This window comes from Magallana gigas, chromosome 3 (genome assembly GCF_963853765.1).
Source record: "Magallana gigas chromosome 3, xbMagGiga1.1, whole genome shotgun sequence".
Lineage (NCBI taxonomy): Eukaryota > Metazoa > Mollusca > Bivalvia > Ostreida > Ostreidae > Magallana > Magallana gigas.
The window spans coordinates 7,725,859-7,745,156 of NC_088855.1; the positions used below are offsets into that span (position 1 = coordinate 7,725,859).

General features: G+C 34.2%; 3 protein-coding genes across 4 annotated transcripts; 1 reads left to right on the forward strand and 2 right to left on the reverse strand.

Moving 5' to 3' along the window:
• Positions 1-69: 69 nt before the first annotated feature.
• LOC105328465 (axoneme-associated protein mst101(2)) lies at positions 70-9,209 on the reverse strand. Of its 2 annotated transcripts, XM_020067323.3 has the most exons (6): positions 8,617-9,201; positions 7,820-7,873; positions 5,971-6,495; positions 3,223-3,269; positions 2,563-2,709; positions 70-2,202 (listed from the first exon to the last, which is right to left on the reverse strand). In XM_020067323.3, the coding sequence occupies exons 1-6, from the start codon at positions 9,062-9,064 to the stop codon at positions 2,116-2,118; spliced, it is 1,308 nt and encodes a 435-aa protein (XP_019922882.2). In that variant the 5' UTR covers positions 9,065-9,201; the 3' UTR covers positions 70-2,115. The 2 variants fall into 2 exon arrangements, with proteins under 2 accessions (XP_019922882.2, XP_065934392.1); XM_066078320.1 differs by lacking the exon at positions 7,820-7,873 and having other exon boundaries at positions 8,617-9,209.
• A 32-nt stretch (positions 9,210-9,241) lies between these two features.
• Positions 9,242-10,530, forward strand: LOC105320081 (60S ribosome subunit biogenesis protein NIP7 homolog). The gene is made up of 5 exons (XM_011417861.4): positions 9,242-9,401; positions 9,518-9,604; positions 9,743-9,881; positions 10,125-10,265; positions 10,386-10,530. The coding sequence occupies exons 1-5, from the start codon at positions 9,346-9,348 to the stop codon at positions 10,503-10,505; spliced, it is 543 nt and encodes a 180-aa protein (XP_011416163.1). The 5' UTR covers positions 9,242-9,345; the 3' UTR covers positions 10,506-10,530.
• Positions 10,531-11,227: 697 nt separating this feature from the next.
• LOC105320082 (DDB1- and CUL4-associated factor 17) lies at positions 11,228-18,994 on the reverse strand. Its single transcript, XM_034461507.2, has 14 exons — positions 18,832-18,994; positions 18,273-18,334; positions 17,445-17,486; positions 17,136-17,229; positions 16,385-16,527; positions 16,148-16,223; positions 15,837-15,929; positions 15,291-15,398; positions 15,036-15,135; positions 14,622-14,758; positions 14,272-14,381; positions 12,413-12,596; positions 11,887-12,051; positions 11,228-11,669 (listed from the first exon to the last, which is right to left on the reverse strand). Exons 1-14 carry the CDS (start codon positions 18,940-18,942, stop codon positions 11,232-11,234), a joined length of 1,863 nt encoding a protein of 620 aa, XP_034317398.2. The 5' UTR covers positions 18,943-18,994; the 3' UTR covers positions 11,228-11,231.
• Positions 18,995-19,298: the final 304 nt, after the last annotated feature.

Here is a 19,298-nt window from a genome sequence, read left to right on the forward strand (position 1 = left end):
TTAAAGAACAGCAAGGAGTTTAAAAATTCAATAAAAAAAAATTGAAGAAAAAAAAACAATCTGCGGTAATTTGGTTATTCATGTATTTGTAACAACATGATAAAAAATAAGCATGAAATTTTATCAAAAAATAAAAATGCATGGTTCAAAATGTAGATTTTAAAACACCTGATACAGGATACAATTAATGATAAAGAAGTAAAAAAAATCCATGAGGTAAACAGTAAAAGCCAACATTCAAATTCATGAGATATATTTTATACTAAGGACATGCACTACCACTTAGAGTGGGTGTTTTTAATCACATTCAGAAAAATATATCAAATCTTGCTATCTAAAAATAACTGTCAAATACATGAAATTCATAGATTTCATTCATTTAAAATAACTTCATCAAAAATTCATGCATGAACTGCAAATTGAATAGAGACATTTACAGGTGAAAGACAACGGCATAATAGTGTGTTCATACTTTGACAACCAATCACAGGATAGCTTTTCACTGTACCACTCTGAATACCGACAAGCAATTACTCATCAATACATATCACTGTGGACTTACAATACACAGAATACAAAGCACAATTATCATGGACCATACTAGAATCACACAAGCACCTTACATAATACTCCACCATTGATGCATTACCAATAGTCTCTTTGATCTTATTTTTTAAAACTTAATTGACATCATTTGTGAAGAAGTTTAAAAACTCCTAGCATAAAGTTTAGCCATATCAAAACATATGATTAATAAATATTAAGAGGCCCATGGGTCACATCACTCACCTGGGCACAGCTTCTAAGTTAATTTTGTATTTTGTTACATCCTACTTTGAACATTGTCACTATTTTCTGATAAAGAACATCACACCCCTCATATAGCCTAACCATTGAATCAAATATCACAATTAATTTCAAAGGTTGTATTGATTGTAATGTTGCAAAATGTAGCACTCTGTTTCAAAAGGTGTTTATCTAGATATATTTCCATGTAGAATTTTGCTCCCTTGTATGGCGCCATTATTGGTCCTTGAGTCAGTTTAAAAATAAAACGAATATACATGTACATCTAATACAGCTATTGAAAAGACCCCATCTGGAGCCCCATCAAAAAATACTGTAAATCAACTTTTATTCCCCATGACTTTATTTCACAAGTTACCAGATATAAACTTGTTCATGACAATTAATTATTGCATTTAAGACCTAACCACACCTGTGTTGTTATTTACTTCCATCCAGCAAGGACTGGTTTGCGTCAAGAAATATTCGGGACAACAGGGGTCTTGCAAACCTCAAGAAAATTTCTCGCAACAAAAAGTTGGTTTACAGTAATTTACTTTAAAAATAGCATCACATGAAGGAGCTAGCTCTCCTATAAAAAATTATCGGTATTACTTCCAGTGCGGTTAAAATTTTTAGAAAGGGAATTTTTTTTTAAGACACCAAATCTTTAAAATATAATTCAAAATTATCTTCCCTTGATGAAGGCAAGGTCCTTCAATTTAAGAAACTTAAAAGCCATGATTGCTTTCTATCAAGAGTGAATGAATTTGGTCAAATGGTTCCTGAGAAAGTTAAACCTGATGTCAACTACGACAATGACAGATGCTGGACAAATCTGAATCAGAAAAACAGCTCAGGTTAGCTAATACTGGTAAAAAGTGATACATATACGGAGAGCTTGAGCATTTCTAGTAATCAATCTACAACATGTTGAGATTCACAAAGCAATACTTTGTCAAGATACAAAAAATATCTTAATAAACAGAAGATGAACTTTGCCTGAGGAAGGTGGTGATATGATTCTGTTCATGGCACACTACTGCTTCCAGTGTGGTAACTTCTTCCCCAATGCTCACACCACTTGACTAGGCTAGTATGATATCACATGGTTTTCTTCCATTTTGCACTGATATAGCTTTTCTTGGAAGGGCATCACCAATAAACTCCTTAATTGACAAAGACCATGACACAAAACGCTCAGGAGACTAGCGCAGGGAGTTCTTGTTGGACATAGAGATGGACTGGTTTGAGGGAGACAGCCATTCTAGGAATGCATCAGCACTATAAGGACATACTCAGAATAACAAATCTATACATGTAGTACTGCTATGTTATACTTATTCCTTTCTTCTCACAAAACTCCCTGAATCTCTTGTTTTCTAGGTCTGTCATTATTTTGTTCAGGGCATATATCTGAAATAAAGATTTCATATTAATACATGCATGGTTGTCTCTAAGGCCCGGGAGGCGGGGAATTCCCCCGCCTATAATGCCTTAATTACACGGCTATTTTTGCATTTTAAACATAATGTAGCAATAAGCAAGACCCCCAGAACCCCCATCTACTTTTTCATTTCCCCCCTCTACTTCAATTTTTAGAGACAACCCTGTGTATCTAGTTATAAACATTTGTTACAATAACTTGTAATTTCACTTAAATAAAAAGATAAACCTTACTTTAATGTTTTTAAATAAATATAGCATATACATATTTAACAAAATGCTTTAAATTGTTAGAGATCACTTTAAATTAAGCCTCTGATCCCCACTCACCTCCATTCTTTGTTTGACCCTAAGGTCTTTTTCCCTCTCTTTCTGTTGAAGTTTTTCCTGTTTGGCATGATCATCTCGTCGTCTAGCTGACTTTCTCTGAGCTTCCTTCTCCAAGACCTGTAGTTTCACCTTTACTGCTCTCTGTGACTATAGAATATTATCTCAAAATAATTGTATGCACACATACAATATATCTCTCTCTCTCTCTCCCCCCCCCTCTCTCTCTCTCTCGCTACAAATTAATTTTACTCAACCATTTTCATTTTACAACGATTGATAAACAAGTTCTTCAACTTATACTTCATGTCTCTTGTTGGCACAGATGTTAGCACGAGAGGGTCATTGATATGGGAGGTAGCTTGAGAACCCAGAGAGAACCCATGTGTCCAAGCTTCAGCACGCCCTATCAGTGGCTATTACATTCAACCACTGTCGATCATTGAGATGTATATAAACGCAGGTCGCAGTGGTGATAATCTAGTGCACTGTCCATCCCCGTGATCAACCGTAGTTGTATGTGATAGGTTACGGTGGTAGTCTGCTAGGACACTGGGTTCTCTCTGGGTACTCCGGCTTCTTCCCACACCAATCAAAATCTTACTTCCAACATATATTCATTTAAACATCTTAATTAATGCATAGAAAGAAAGAATTGCTTACCCTTATATCATTCATACATGGTATATATTCCACCTTTTTGGAAGGATCTTAAAAAATAGAAGAAAGACATTTAATTGTATTTTCAACATTTACAAAAATATTAATATTCATGGCATGTATTGTAGATTCTTAATTTTACACAAGTATTTAATTCCCCGATTCAAACGTTTTACATTAAATTGTAAAATATATACATGTATATAAAATCGCAAACGCCAAACTTTAATCAAAATTTTATTTAGTTTACATCTGTCAGAAAAAGGAAGCTTGCTTTTAAGATTGGCAAGATGTGCTCATAGCAATTTTTGCGGATATTAATTCTCCGTGATAATTTAGGAATCAACAGTATATTTACAAAACAAGCAACAGCAGCCAGGATCGATAAGCAGGACAGATATATTAATTCTTTAATACTGGTAGATGATAATAAAAGTGTAAATTTGAATGGCTGCTGAACTAGCTAGTGTAAATTAACACAATTTTCAGCAATTAGTTTACGATAAATGTCTCCATTAATGACATGGATCAGTGATCATATTATAAAACTAGCTTTTACTGCAGATGCATTTTTTTGTGTTTTGATTCCAAATTAGGTATATTTAATTTTTGCAATTTCATTAAAGAAGAATATGTGGTACCACAAAATTTCACAAAATATACCACCTTTTGAAAATCAAATTTTATGGTACAGTGTATTTGTTGGCTGTAATATTCTTAATAAAAGAAATTCATTTTAAAAAACTTTAAAAAATAATTCCCAGATCTATTTGAACTTACAGTGTGGAATAGGTTACATAAAACTAAACAAAGCAAACAAGAACTACAATGCTTTTTCCCTTAAGTTGTTATTACAGTAAAACTTGTTTAGTACGGAGAGGGATATAGCAAATTCTCGGATATAGCAAAGTTTTTTATTTCGAGTTCCTGGCAAAATTCTTAACAAATCTTTGCAAAATTCTACAGTCAAAATGAACTTGGTTATAACGAATGTTTTTTTGAGTCCCGGTAAAATTCTTAACAAATCTTTGCAAAATTCTACGGTCAAAATGAACTTGGTTATTACGAATTTACTGTTATATTATGAACTGATTTTGAGTCCCAGAAAGGTGAATAATAATGAAATTTAACACTATTATAACAAATTTATTCAAAAAGATTTCACTACTATCCATAATAGTTAAAATGAATTTATTTAATAATTTATATAAATTTTTCAATTCACAATCCGGCTGTTAAAGGTATCAAAGTAATGTATTTTTATTTTATACCTCAATTAGCAAATATATTGTCTTGTAAAAGAATACATGTATCGGTATATAGTAAATTCGTAATAGTTATTATTGCAAATTCTTTATACAGATATTACGAATAACGGATATATCCACTGGTTCCTAGGACTTTGCTATAACAGAGTTTAACTGTACCATACTTGTATTTGGCTGTAATTTTGTTGTTGGTAGGTAATTACAGCTTAAAATTGCCAAGAGTGTACATTCAATGTATTTCATATTGTTAAACCATTTCTTGGCCATAATTTCCTTACAGTAATTGAAAATATGAACCTTTTAAAGCAGAGTAATGGAAAAATTCATTACAATCTAATTACCTATGGTGAGTCTTGCTGCAAGAGAACACTTATACTTATTGATTTCAGTGATATATTGGAACTAAACTATAGATTTTTTATATGTTAATTTTAATCAGAGTTACATAATATTATTGAATGCAGATAACTCTACGCAGGAAGTGTAAAACCAAAGTATCACAATACCGGCGGGACTAGATGCAGCCACCATTACAACATCAGTGTGGGGTTTACTGCTGATCAGGCCACACATTTTAACCATTTATAACACATTATCCCTGCATAAATACATGCAGTTTCCATGCACTCCTCCAACAAACAAACAGCATGAAAAATCCAGTGAACAAGCTTCAATCTGAATGAACAGGCAAACGGGTGAACAAGCTACACAGTACGTAAATATGAACACAAGATGTCCAGTCATTCACTCTGTTTTTTATTTTTTGGCAACAGTGGGGTCTCAAATAAATCCCAATTCCATCTCAAACAAGTATTTCATATGATGATTGCTTACAGTACGGTTTTAAATCCTTACTTAAATATTTTTCACCTTGCAGATTTAATCTTCAATCTGAGATTTTATAGGACTTTAAATTTCATTTTGAGCAAGTGCAAAAACCCTAAAAAAAACAAGAGGCCCATAGGCCACATTATTCACCTGAAGAACACATCCAATTTTGATCTAAGTAAAAAACTAAGTTTACTAAATTGTTGCCGGTCTCTGCCACTATGATTATTGTACAATTTTAATGCCACACAAATGCCATACAAATGTACACCACACATTGGGAGAAAAAAAAATATACAAAATATACAAGAACTTATTTAGTACCTAGAACCATTGTAACAAGAGCTTGGGGTTTTGGAAGTTGTGTCAAACAGCGATGTGACGTATGCCTGTCTATTTCATTGCTAGCCATTCAGCCATGGCTCTTTAAAATCACAAGATTTGTCTGGCTTTTGAGCTAAGACTACGAAATCAGTGTATATTTCACTTGAAACCAGTGTCATTTTTGTTTTAACCCAAGAAATAGATAGTTACTTCCTACAGAAAGTCCAAAGCCTTGTTAAAATGGTTCTATAGAGACTGAGATCTATATATTGGGGTTTGTGTAGGTGTTTTAAAGGGGTTTTTTGGAAGAAGACTGAAAGAGAAGACTCACCCGGCAAAGGAGTGGCTGGAGGTGCGCAGGGAACATCCATCCCACAATCCCTCACTACTCCCGACTGTTTCTCCGACAAGTAGATCTTGGTGATCCTGGAAATATCAGTATGGTTGACTCGACTAGGAGGGTACACAAAAGACTTGGAAGACTGCAGTGAGTCTTGGCCTGAAGTTCTTTCTTTGACATCAGATTTAACCATGAAATTGTTTGTCATCTGCGGCAGTATTATCTGTTTTGTGCTAACTTGGGTTGTCTGGCGATTCACTATACTGACCAATTTTGTCTCGCGTTTTTCGGAATGTTTGCGCTCTGCAGTCTTGTGAAGAACCATTGGTTTACACATACTTTCCAGGACCCCCATACCTGCCACACCGCTGCTGATATCCTGTACATCATTTTGTATCACCCTGGGCTTCACCTTGGTTGCCATGGGAGTGCACTGCTTGGAGACCCTGCCATCTTTACCTTGTTTGGATTTATTTCTTGAAGCTCGTCCAGATTTTCCCCTCTTTTTTCTCTTTCCTGAAATTCATGCATTAAATATATATAATAGATTTAAAAACAATAAGTGCATCTAAGATGTGTAACACATTAACCTTGAAAAGGTAGCAACATTTGTTATACGTGTATATTAATTGATCAATGTATTGCTTACTTCCTATAGTCATCAATTCTGAATCTTAGGGGAAGATGGTTCCAATTTATCTCATCTCATAGCACCAGATTATTCATTTGTAAACTTATAATTGTTCTTTTACTCAGACCTTATTCATCTTAATTCTTACTTTATTTTGCTATTGATTCTGATTTTCCTAAATCTGACCCTCAATTAGATACATGTATTTTATATTAATTTGTAAAAATAATTACTACATCAAGTTAAATAGACTGGTCTTGAATGCAGACCACTCTTGAAAATGGAATCGCTCTTTCAAGGCTGAAGCACTTGGGTAGAAACCCAAAGATAGAATAAGATCATTCTAATGAATTGGGCCGATCAACATAGAAGAATACAGAGAGGAGAAAGGACACCCGTTTACAATACTGTAATATACAACGCACGATCGACTATGTAAAATACAGAAAATATGGGTATGTACATTACTGCTTCATAAAAAGAAGCAAATTTGGTTTGATCTTAAAAGTCTACAGCTAAAAATTCTATTTTTATAACAAAACCATTTTTTTTAATACCTTTTATTTTTTGTGTATTCTATTAAAAGGTTTAATATGTTTGAAATGTGTACACCAGTCTCTTGCCTGTATATATGTATTACAATTTATTATTTAAAATGATTGCAAATGCATTAATTACAATGGTAAAATAAGGTATCTAACAGTATTTTTAATAAATATTTGCATTTCACGTGAAAAAACATCGTTTACGCAAAATCTCCCCCTTAGTAGCCAAGTTGGTAAGGGGGAGATTCTCCCACATAGCAGCTTTGAAAGGTTAACAGGTATGTGTATACACATTGCAAACAATGAGCTTTTAATACTTTACTTTAATTTAAAAGTTATGCTAAATACATGAATGTTTATCAAACAGTATATGTACTAAGATTAGTTTATAAATATACATGTGATGTATTCACAATTATTATATTTACATGTGCAAAAATGTGGGAATTAGAAAGTATCAAATACAAATACATGCAGTAATATAAATGAAAAATACAAATTCATTTTGTAATGTTAAAATAATGACATGACAAAATACAAAACCAGGTAAGGCATAAACCTGCAAGAACATTACAAAACTGATTACCCCAAAACAGCATGCGCATCAGACTATGTGAAAATTAAACACACAATGAACGCAGTTACTCTTTTAAAATCATATCACCTGCTTTCCTCTTTTTTGAAACTTTTTGCAGTGTTTTGGGGATTTTTTTCACTTCTGAAAATTAGTAGAAACTATTAAAGAAAATTTTAAGAGCTATATTCACCCTAAAATCAAGCCAACAGGAATTCACTTAGACTGCAGAAGCTGGCATTCTGTTTTTCATACCTTAATTTACTGATCTAAAGCACAAATGTTTGCTACAATGGTGTTAGCCCTCTCCATTTTTTTTTTATCTGAAGTTTTCTTGATACTGTAATAGGGAGAAAAAATTGGGATGGAGAGACTAAACTATTGCAGTTAAAATTTAGATATCAGTATGTGTCCATATGGTATATCCCAAGATTCCTTTTCCATCACGTTTTAATGTATTTTTTTTTAAACACAAATGTACAATTATATCAATGTACAGGAAAAAAACGAAGATTTTAATTGCATTGGTACATCATCTCATTTTATTTTTTTCTTGATAGGATTAAAAACTGATTTCTTAGAGATTTATATTTGGAAAATGACACCCTTTCCTATTGCAATTCCACATGAGGGCTAATTTCATGTTTGTTTGTTTTTGTTGTTTTTTTTGTTTTGTTTTTTTGGCAATAGAAAATCCCCATGGACTTTTTCATTTTGGCTGTGTAATTGTTATCAAAACCCAACAAGCCAGATGGGGCATTTCAATGGAGAAATCTTAGGGTTTTATTCATTGTATGAACACATGTCATTAAAGGAAATGTGCAGCATAAAATAACATGGAATAGAGCATAACAAGCTTCAAGTGTCTTGACAATATATCAACCTACCTTTTCTGCTGGAAGACTTTGAGCTGATATTATTGCATTCAATTTGTTGCAGATGTACATCTTCTGTACCTCTCTCCCCGTCATTTTGAGGACTGGAAGCCTGAGTGGCTCCAAGATCTATTTTATCACTTATGCCACTTGATGTTGGACGCAAGTTCGAATCAGCTGCAAGAAGTCTAAGATGAGAATCTATCTTATTTATAATGTTGTTGCCTGTATCACTTCTGGTAGCCGAATTTTCTCTACTGTTAAGTTTATCAACATCAAGTTTTTCGCCAAGTAGACTGTTGTGTGTGAATCTAATTACAGCAGTGTGTGGCGTTTTATCGATGTAGACGGACATGCGATTACTTATTACTCCACCGAATTTCCTCGAATCTGTGTAGTAATGACTTTCGTCGAAAGTAGCCGTGCCAAACCCCTCTCTCATTTGCGCATGGGTTGTCATGCTGCATCATTTCAATCAATTTGTCTTACATACAGACAAGATTGCTGGACGATGCATTGTGACATAATATTATCGAGAAAAGCAGCAATCGTACATTATCTTGTTAGCGCGCCCATAGCAACCATTCGGAACACACCGTATTTGTACTTTGATCTCGACTGTAAACATTTTTTTATATCGGGATCACGATTCAGTAAATATATAAATACGTAAACACGTGTTTAGAGCAAAAAGTTGTTTTGAGATGTGATTTTTGTGATAAGTTAATACCGTAAGCAAATATGAGGCCATTAACTGACGAAGAAACGAAATCGTTCTTTGATAAACTGTCAAAATAGTAAGTAATTTGATAATACACTTACCAAAAGCCACTTTGATATAGACCTCATAAGCATGCAAGGAAGCACAATATGCACAAATTCTTATATCCTAATTTTGTACATCTAATTTTAGCATTGGTGAAAATATAAAGTTGCTTTTAGAAAGACCGGATGGATCTTACTGTTTTAGGCTTCATCGGGATCGGATATTTTATGTCAGGTATGTACCTATACTTACTGCACGCTAAAATCATTTAAATGTGCAGTATTGGTTTTATGTGCAAATTATTGATAAATTTTTATCATGACACCTTAAAATACATTTTGATAAAAGAATTGTGTCATTATGTTTTTAAAGAGAGGACCTGATGAAGAAAGCTGGCAATATATCCAGGAAAAACCTTCTCAGTATGGGAACCTGCTTTGGAAAAATGACAAAAACTGGAAAATTCCACCTGCAGATAACAGCTTTAGATTTTATGGCTCCTTATGCAAAGGTCAGTTAAGTGTTATAACATGGGTTCTTTCAAACTTCTAGTTTTGATTCCGTTTCCTCAAAGGCCCCCTTCCCTTAAAACTCAGTTACTACTACATGTAGTACATGCATAATTCATGTAATATCTTTCAGAAAATTCTGTTAACAATGAGCAGTATTGGACTGCAGTGTAAACATTTCTGTCTGAATCCATTCCTATAATATGGTAGTTATACCCCATTTATGTTGTAATCTTATCCTGCAGCACAAAATCTGGCTGAAGCCCAGTGCAGAGCAGCAGTTTGTGTACGGCCACCATGTCATGAAGTCTGGCTTAGGACGAATTACCGAAAATACTTCACAGTATGAAGGAGTGGTTGTCTACAGCATGAATGATCTCCCCTTGGTATGGATGCATCTACTTTTAAAAGAGAATTTATTTTTTCCAAAATGCTTGTTATTCTTCATAAAAAAGAAGTTTCTAGTTGATCACATATCTGGATTAACAATACATGCATGTTTGCAGGGTTTTGGAGTGGCAGCCAAATCCACACAAGACTGTCGCCATGCCGACCCTATGACCTTGGTGGCCTTTCATCAAGCTGACATAGGAGAATACATCAGGAATGAAGAGGCTTTGTTATAGACAACATACAACATGGACTCATTTTTACAAAATTGTTATTGTGCATAATTGACATATACATGTAGGCACTCAATGTCAAGTCAGAATCCTATCACAAGTACCGGTATTTCATTGAGAAATGAATTTCATCGTAGCCTTCAAATGTAGAAAAATAAGGAACACATTACAAAGATTTGTATATATCTATTCCATTACTCATTACCATTGATACATGTCAAAATTTTACTGATAGTAAAGGTTGGAATTCAGCATATACAGTGTGAATGTTGAGCATAGATTGCATGGAAATACAAATATATGTAAAATTGTTGATAGAAACTTTAAACTGGTTGTTAAAAATAAATTTTGTTAAAAATAACATGCATTCTGAATTTGTTTTAATTAAGGAAGTATTTTACTGACACCATATTTTAAAAAATTCTATCCTTTACTTCTCTCCAAAAAAATATATAATGTATAATGCTACTCAACATTTGCTCAACATCCCTTGAGCAAATTTGTTTCGCTACAGTATTAGCCTGTTCAAATTGGATCTTCCTTGTGGCGGTTTTAAAGAACTACAATGTACCTCCATTACATTATTATATCTCTAGCTGCCCCTTTAAATAACCATCAATGTCTGATGTTGAGGAATCATTTTCATGTTTTCTTAAGAAGAAAAGAAGTGATTCCACTGAGCATGTTTTGTAAGTCCATCAGTAATTCCTTTTTGCACAAAGAACATTCTTATCTTTCTCTCGTTCGTCTCCTACCCCGCTGTCTGCGATTGGACAAAGATCTTTCACTAACCCCACGCCTTGCCTGGCGTCTGGGCCTCGTTGTTTCTGAAGAACTGCTCTCAACCGACCATTCCTCATCTGAATCTTGCCTAGAACTTCGTCTCCTATTACCAGAAGTCCTTTCATTAATATTCTGAGTATTTGACAATGTCCTTTCATCATCTATTTCTCCATCAAGATTTTGTCGACTTCTACGTGAACGACGAGATCTTTGTGTTGATGGTCGTTCCACTGGGGACTTGGTGTGAGCTACAGAGTCTTCTTCCTGGCTCTGTTCCCCTTCTGTTGATTGTAGTCTGTACACAACACAAGCAAACTCACTGTTAAATGACCGAACTGTCTGCACTACTGTATCTAAGTCTACATACAGATTATTTTCTTCATGCTGAAAAATAAAGAATTCTTGTTAAGCTTTAAAACATCAGGCAAACAATTTTGATGTTTGAAAAACAAATCTATACAAACAGCTTTGAAAGATGAAAACTGTATATTGGTAACATATAGTGGTTCCTTTTTATAGTCCCCTGCTTATGAAGTGGGGGGGGGGGGGGTAATTTGAAAATCTAGAGCATGATTTTGTTCAGACCAGAAAAGTTTCTTACCATTGACTCTTCAAATGGTTGTTTCAATTCAATTTTCTTCAAAGTTTTACCGGAAATGATATCATGAAAACGTAGATAGCTCTGCACTTTGTCTTCTGACACAGAATAGTCAACACTGGTCCAAAGGAGATTCAGTTCATTTTCATAATCCACATTGTGAATATACTGCAATGTGTAAAGATAAAGCATCAATGCATTGTCAAGTCATTGAGAAAATTTTCTACCAAATAATGGTCATTAAAGAGGCAAATGCCTGGTGCTACAACACTTAGATTCATAGATCTACAAGGAGCGTCCTAATGAAGTGACTTCTATAAAGAATCATGGGAGATAAAAATGCATAAAAATAAATGCTAGTCTACATGTCAAATATCAATGTGAAAGACCATATAAATTCTTTTTATCAATCTCATCATGTACATGTCATGTACCAAATTAGGGAACCCAAAAGGCATCCAAAAATATGGTATGTTCAAATTATGGGGATGAAAGACTACCGTATTTAATTCCATTATTAAACATTTACCAAGTTTGGGAGTTCAGCGTCCATCTGAAGCATAGAACCCAGGCTGATCCTCCGAACATGTCGCCCTGAGGTCGTGGTAGTGATGGTGCCTGGGGGAGGTTCCTGACCTTCCTGGCCAAGGTTAATTGTAAAACATTTCTTTAACTCTGAATGGGAAGAGTCTGCCTTATCTAGTTGGTACATACTGGAAATGACAAAAATAACCCAATAATGAAGTTGAAATTTTCATTCACCAATTGTAAACAAGAGGTCCATGGGCCACATTGCTCACCTGAGCAACTGATAACATCAGCTTAATACGAGTCATAATACAAACTACCTAGACAATGTAGTTTAATACATGTAGATCCTGCATATATGAGTCAATTCTTTTTACCCTGGATATTCAAGTCCCTTTTCTAACAGGATAATTTTATAACCATATCACCTGTTGAGCATTGCAGCTCTCAAAAAGATCCTAAACAGTTGTTTATATTTATTTATTTATTCACCAATCAAGGGCCCTCAGGGGGGCATATACATTAAAAAAAATAATATCATGATTATAACAAATAAGGAATGAAATAATAGCCTAGAATGTCCAGGTTCATATTACAGGCAACAATATGCAAAATGATTCATCAATACAATGAAATATACGCGATATAAACCTACATCAAACTCTGAACTCCTTGTTAAGCCCAAGAATCATACAGGGGCCAAAGTCTTAACAATTTGAAATAATTGTCAAAATGGTTGCATAAAATTTTGTGAATAATCAAAATATTTTTCTTTGTAAAATTGGAATCCCAATGTGGCCCCATCCTACTCCTCAAGATTTTGATTTGAAAGAATTTCAATCTATTTTATCTGAAGTTGCTTTCAGTAAAGTTACAGCTTTTCTAGGGAAGTAGTTCTTAGTCAAAGATATTTTTAAAATTTTTCTATGTATATTCCTATGCATATCCCCCCCCCCCCCAATGTTGTGACCCCATCTTTCCCCCGGGATCATGATTTTCACAACTTGAATCTACCCTACCTGAGGATGCTTCCACACAAGTTTAAGCTTTCCTGTCTTATTAGTTTTTGAGAGGATGATTTTAAAAATTTACACTATATATGCCTATGTCAAAGTTCGACACCCCCCCCCCCCCCCCCCAGTGTGGCCTTATCCTATCCTCGGGGGTCATGATTTTAATAAATTTGTATCTATACTACATAAGGATGCTTCCAAACAAGTTTCAGCTTTCCTGGCTGATTATATTCCGAGAAGATTTTAACTCTATATATTCCTATGTAAAACTTAACACCCCCCCCCCCCTATTGTAGCCCCACCTTACCCCAGGGGACCATGATTTGAAGAAAGTTGAATCTACAGTATCTGCTCAGGACGCTTCCACACAAGTTTCAGCTTTCCTGACCAAATGGTTCTTCAAAAAATAAAAAAATATCAGTATTTCAATAAATCCTAATTATCTCCCCTTAAAAGAGAGTGTGGCCCTTCAGTTTAGCAAAATTGAGTCCCATTTACCCAATGATGCTTTGTGCCAAGTTTGGTTGAAATTGGCCTATTGATTCTGGAGAAGAAGTTGAAAATGTAAAACGTTACAGACAGACAGACAGGCGCCAGACAAAAAATGATCTATTAGAGTATATAAACTTGGTTTTTTACATGACTGCTTCTGAATCATTGGTTTACATTTCATCGTAACGGCACTACTAATGCATGCTTGCCTCACTAAGTCATATATTCTTGCCTCACTGTTATACAAATGCTTTGTCTCTTTCACATGTTCTATTCACTGCTTACCTCAGTGTTCACCTCAATGTTTCCCCTGAGTAATGATTTACATGCTTGCCTTACTTTCTCACATGCTAACCTCACTGAGGTACTGTCAATGTGTAAAATTCTGCCAGATTCATCTGCACAAAACAATGCTCTGTCTTCCTCTAGACCAATCGCTTTTGAATCAAGGGTTCCATTCTTCACCTGAAATAGGTAGATCACCACTTACATCTTCTATATATTCCTATGAGAAGTTACAAAATCCACTGAAATTTGAAAACAGTACAGAGATGCTTGATGTCAAAAAAGTTTCTTACATCTGCAAGTTATAACATGATGTCTCTCTGTACATAAAAATGAATAATAAGTGAAGTCAGAAATCTAAAGAAAGAAAGGCTGTACACATGAAATGGGAGTCAATGATTCCTTTATCATTGTACTCACCAGTTGTTCTGAGGAGAGAGACTTGACTTGGAAGGACCCCCTCTTGTTGGGGGGAGTGTAAATGAAGTGCCAGGGACAGCCTCCCACCTCAAGACTATTCTGGTAACACCTGATCTGAAACAGCACTGGTGGCTCTTCTACAACAGAAATTAATCACATGCGAAATACATTTCACAGGAATTTCACAAAACAAATTTTAAATTAAATTTTGCATGATATCTTGCACACTTTTTAAACACAGAGTTCGCATTTTGTGAGAGACTTTTTTACTTGAAATTAATGCAAGTGCTCTTTTCATGTCTGGTTAGTTTCACATAAATATTTAAGGCCAATTGCCTGTGTAAAGAATGTTGAGTTGGGCTGTTGAGTTGGATTTTATTTATTAAATTTGTGAAACTGTTGTACAATGTCTACCTTTGATGACAATGTTAAGTGGTAAGCCATAAGGCTGCTTCCCACAGACATAACCAAGGTCAGGGGTCAAAGTATAAAGGTCAGCCTCAAACTGCTTATACTGAAATCATAGTAGGCAAAAACAGATTAAACATTAAAAAAATCATCAGGCAACAAACAGCTAATACTGAAGTTATAAAATATTTGCAACATTAAGAAATAAACCCTGCAAAGTAGTGTCAATAAAAAAGACAAGAGAAAAAAGTTGGTACCTACTTTCTGGATGATGTACTCTAAGCTGTGTAGCTTCACCATGCCCGACCGGTGCATGGTAGTCAGAAACCCACTGGAGGCCATAGCATCCACTGTGTCCTTCCCAAATACCTGCAGAACAAATCGTGAGTTAGGCACCGTGGCTAACAAGGCTCCAGTATACAGAGAGTAAGGAGCTCTAGTCAAGTACTGGAATTCTGCTATATTGTATCATATTGCAAGAATATAATATTGAAAGTAACAACATATGTGAGAGAGAGAGAGAGAGGAGAGAGAAAGAGAAAGAGAGATCACATACTTGAAGAGTACTGTAAATTCCTTATATTACGTGAGTACTTTTTTCTGTGATCCCACTGTTTTGTATCAAATCGCGAGAATATAAAATCGCAAACACCGAACAATTATCCATATTTCTTATAGTTCCCAACTCTCAGAAAATAATGGCGAGGTTTTAAAAGCTGCGAAGCATGCTTCTCGCGATTTTACGCGGATATAAATTCCTCGCGTTTAATTAGGAATTTACAGTATCCAATCTATCCATATACTTACACTTCTAGTAATTTCAAACATTCCAATGAACTTGAGGGGGAACACTTCAAACAAAGCTGAAACACCTACAATATTTGATTGTCCTGACTCTGCCTACAAAGACAAGGTCATAAATCAAAAACAGATTCACCACATTTGTTTGTTTTAATATCTAGGAGGAAAAGACAAAATTTTGCCTTTTGCTTTGGTTGAATATAAATGGCTAAATGCTCTTTTACTGATTTATGCAGGTACAAAAGTAGCAAAACATTTGCTGATCCAGAAAAAAACATGAAGTGAATTTGCTTGTGGGGATGATGGCTTTTACTGACCGGACGGATGCCCCCAGCTACATTGTGTGTGGACTTTACAACTATGGATTTACCAGGTTCATTCCAACTCAAATCTCTGAAAGATAGAAATGATTGATTTTGTGAACTAATTTAGATATTAATTTAACTTTCTAAAATACCACAACCTGTCAAATCAAAACATATATCCATAGGTTAATTCCTACAACAATTTTAAGAGTTGAATAAACAAATATTGACAGATAATGACAGACTTACTTGAAACTACAATAGGACTTCGGGGACAGATAGACTTCCTCCAGTAAACTCCCAGTTAACAAGTCATACCGCATTAACCAGGATTTACCCACAATGCACAGGAATGATGGCCGTTCTCCATGATGTGGTAGAGATAATGTCTCCTATAAAATAAAATTTGACACATAGAGTTTATACTTTAATTTACAAAGACAAGAGTGTTTGTGGGGGTGGGGGGCTGTCCCGTTGTAGCTTTAATACACTACAGACTACTGTAGAATCTTAATTCATGAGAGTAATTAAATTATTAATTCTCCTCTGTTTAGAGAAATACTGTATATCCCAGAGTTTCAGATGGTCTATTCTGACACATATCAATTCTGTTCTTTTGTTTGAAACTTCAACTTCAAGACATCAAAATTGCAAGTACCAAATTTTTACTTGCAGTTCACAATTGCCAAAAAAATAGAATTTAGGTTTCTTGCAATTTTACGCAGAAATTGATTCCTAACATTTAATTAGGGATCTACAGTATTAATCCAAAATCATCAGATCAATTTCATGTACCTATATATCTGAATCATTTGAATTTCAGGAAAAGTTTGTTTGACTCTTTAATATTAGCAGTTTACAGGCATTGTTGGACCTACAACAACCAGAAAATTCATATTATGAAAATATACTGTTGCTGTCACAAGCATGATACATGTAATAATATTTTCAGCTTAGTGTGTATGTCATGTACAGGTTTTACGGTAGAAGATTTACACACTGGTTGAATGGCAGCTTCTAGGGCTGTCTCGATCTTCTGGTCCTGGGGGGTCCGTAGAGAATAAAGGTGAACTGGCTTATTCCCCTTTCCATACCTATTAATATCGACAAGTCAATACTCTGGGTATAACATCCATTTTACGAACACATGCATGCAATTATACATTATATAATACTCTTTGACAAAAAGTTTTTTAAAAAATTGATTTTAAAAAGAAGATGGGGAAATAAGATGGCACAACTTCCCACTTGGTTTAGTCATAAAATACAATTTCTAAGCCTTCTTGATCTTTCAAACTATTTTACGAACCCTCCATAACACTCTTTGTAATTTTCTAAGAATATCCTTCCCCTGAAAATAGATTTAATAAGAATTAAGAGCTCTGTACAAAGACATTGGAAAACATTCAAATTTTAAAACTTATATATCTTAATTTTTTTCTTTACCAAATTTTAGTTTAAAACTTATATCTTAAAAGGACTATGTGCGGTATGGTCAAATATCTGCCCCCGATTTCAACCAATTTTTAAATCGTATCGTATAAAAATAAAATCTTCACAAATAATTGTATAGAGGATGCCTAAAACCTTAATCCTAATTTTAGTCATCATTGCTTGTTCACTGTTTATCTATGACGTCATCTAAATGACCTAATTCCCGCAAATTTGCAAACAAACGAAAATATTCTCATTTTTGCTCTATATTTTGCATTCGGAAGTATAGAGCGCAGGTCTGCTCAAGTGCGATTTTGACATATATTTTTCTTCAGATAGTTATGCACATTATACTAAAAAATGGTACTTGAGCAAGCCTGCGCTCGATGTTTCCCAGTCGAAAACCCATCGGAAAACACCCATATTTTGCTACAAAACAACAATTTATCAAAAATATGCAATCTTCATGACGTCATTTCTACATTATAACGTCACTGTGGTGATAACCTTTTACACCTTTATTTCCAATATGATTTTTACTATCTTTCACCTTATTTTTAAAGCTCTTTTTAAAACTTTGATTTGGGGGGCAAAAAATGCATAAAACCGCACATAGTCCTTTGAGTTAGGTTAATTTCTTGGGTAATTTGTTGAATACCCAGACTCCTTAAGAATGCTGAATGCTGAATAAATCTCACATTACCCTTCTGTTTTTATATGTTTGCTTGAATACACCCTCCATACATCTTTGTAAACATAGTTTTCCTGATAAAAAAAAATCAAAGAGAAAGAAAACAAGAGTCATAATTATAAAATGCAGAACTCATAAAACCGTCACATCAAATGTCCCATGAGGGCCACTGATTGCTAATATATAGTGGTATATAATTATACGTGTATATCTGATTTATACGATGAACTAGTTCGCATCATACTTATGAAATGTAATGCCCCGAGGCTGAGACAATGGGACCAATTGGCTGAATAGCCAGAATGGATTATATTGATATAGAGTATAGACCAAATGCCAAACGGAACTCTCTATTATAATTATCTATGTTTTTGCTAGTTATTTTTATGAATAGAACAATTTTACTCAGCTATAAAAAGTTATACATATATTGTACGTAACGTAGATCGAGTATATATAACGGTAACTGTACTGGTACTATAGATATACACAGATACATAACAACAGTCTGTTGCCGTTATAAAAATTGAGAACCTAAATTTCAATGCATAGAAAAAATAACAGTACTTACATTTAATAACAGAGTCTTAAGGATTTCAAATTTTGATCTCGGCCCTTGTTTTATGCCATATTCACGTCTTCTTATTTGCTGAAACACATTTTGGCATTTCTCTCTTTCCATTCTTTTTTCACTTTTAAAATGAAAGTAGGACTAACTACCAAAGAAATTTAGGTGAAAACGAAGTTCCCGGCCGGCATGTCCCATGGTTTTTACTTTTTAATATGATATATTTTTATCGATGTTTTATTTTATATGTTTAAATTATATATAAAAAAGGTTGATGATTTATAATTTTAATCAATTCAGCGACAAACACGACTCGCCTTTTAAAATTTTAAAACGATTTTCTAAATCGTTCTTATGTATTTTTATTAATAAATCATGAAAAAGATATAAGCGTCTCTGTGGCAAATGGGAATTTGCATCAACAACCTTGTTATATTTATTCAATATGTGCTTCACTACTTTTTTTTGAC

Coding starts and splice junctions, on each gene's coding strand:
- LOC105328465 (XM_020067323.3), bottom strand. CDS start 9,064: ATGACAACCCATGCGCAAATGAGAGAGGGGTTTGGCACGGCTACTTTC. Junction 6,496..7,819: donor TTCAAAAAAGAGGAAAGCAG/GTGATATGATTT, acceptor CATGAATTTCAG/GAAAGAGAAAAAAGAGGGGA. Junction 2,203..2,562: donor GGGTCAAACAAAGAATGGAG/GTGAGTGGGGAT, acceptor TCTTTATTTCAG/ATATATGCCCTGAACAAAAT.
- LOC105320082 (XM_034461507.2), bottom strand. CDS start 18,942: ATGGAAAGAGAGAAATGCCAAAATGTGTTTCAGCAAATAAGAAGACGT. Junction 15,399..15,836: donor TGTTTGAAATTACTAGAAGT/GTAAGTATATGG, acceptor TTTGTTCTGCAG/GTATTTGGGAAGGACACAGT. Junction 12,052..12,412: donor ACGCTGAACTCCCAAACTTG/GTAAATGTTTAA, acceptor TACACATTGCAG/TATATTCACAATGTGGATTA.
- LOC105320081 (XM_011417861.4), top strand. CDS start 9,346: ATGAGGCCATTAACTGACGAAGAAACGAAATCGTTCTTTGATAAACTG. Junction 9,402..9,517: donor TTTGATAAACTGTCAAAATA/GTAAGTAATTTG, acceptor ATCTAATTTTAG/CATTGGTGAAAATATAAAGT. Junction 10,266..10,385: donor GCATGAATGATCTCCCCTTG/GTATGGATGCAT, acceptor GCATGTTTGCAG/GGTTTTGGAGTGGCAGCCAA.